General features: G+C 64.4%; 1 protein-coding gene across 1 annotated transcript in view; it reads left to right on the forward strand.

The window, feature by feature from the left end:
• Positions 1–323, forward strand: part of LOC103810095 (potassium/sodium hyperpolarization-activated cyclic nucleotide-gated channel 3) — a gene marked incomplete at both ends in the record, with an annotated part of 2,920 nt that extends 2,597 nt beyond the window's left edge. The window contains one exon of the mRNA XM_009082980.1: positions 253–323. Within this exon, the coding sequence (XP_009081228.1) occupies positions 253–323 (71 nt within the window). The remainder of the gene's footprint in view (positions 1–252) is intronic.
• Between the last annotated feature and the right edge of the window lie 3 nt (positions 324–326).

Below are 326 nucleotides of genomic sequence, written 5' to 3' on the forward strand. Positions count from 1 at the left end.
AGGGACACAGGCCAGACCATCGCAGCAGCCATACCTGGGGGTGTCTCCAAGACCCGGGAAGGGAGGAAAAAATGCTGTGCCTGGCTGAGGACATGACCATGTCCGTGCCTCTTCCTGGCTCTGCCCCTCCTCCTGAGCCCTGCCCTGTCTGTGCAGGGTGTTGGGGGTGCCAGGCAGTCCTGTTCCCCCTCCAGCTGCTGGGAAGGGGATGGATGGCTGTGTCATCCTGACCCCCAGCCCCGTGTCCCGCAGAGATCTGCCTGCTGACGCGGGGCAGGCGCACGGCAAGTGTGAGAGCTGACACCTACTGCCGCCTCTACTCCCTC

This window comes from Acanthisitta chloris, unplaced genomic scaffold (assembly GCF_000695815.1).
Source record: "Acanthisitta chloris isolate BGI_N310 unplaced genomic scaffold, ASM69581v1 scaffold14389, whole genome shotgun sequence".
Taxonomy (NCBI): Eukaryota; Metazoa; Chordata; class Aves; order Passeriformes; family Acanthisittidae; genus Acanthisitta; species Acanthisitta chloris.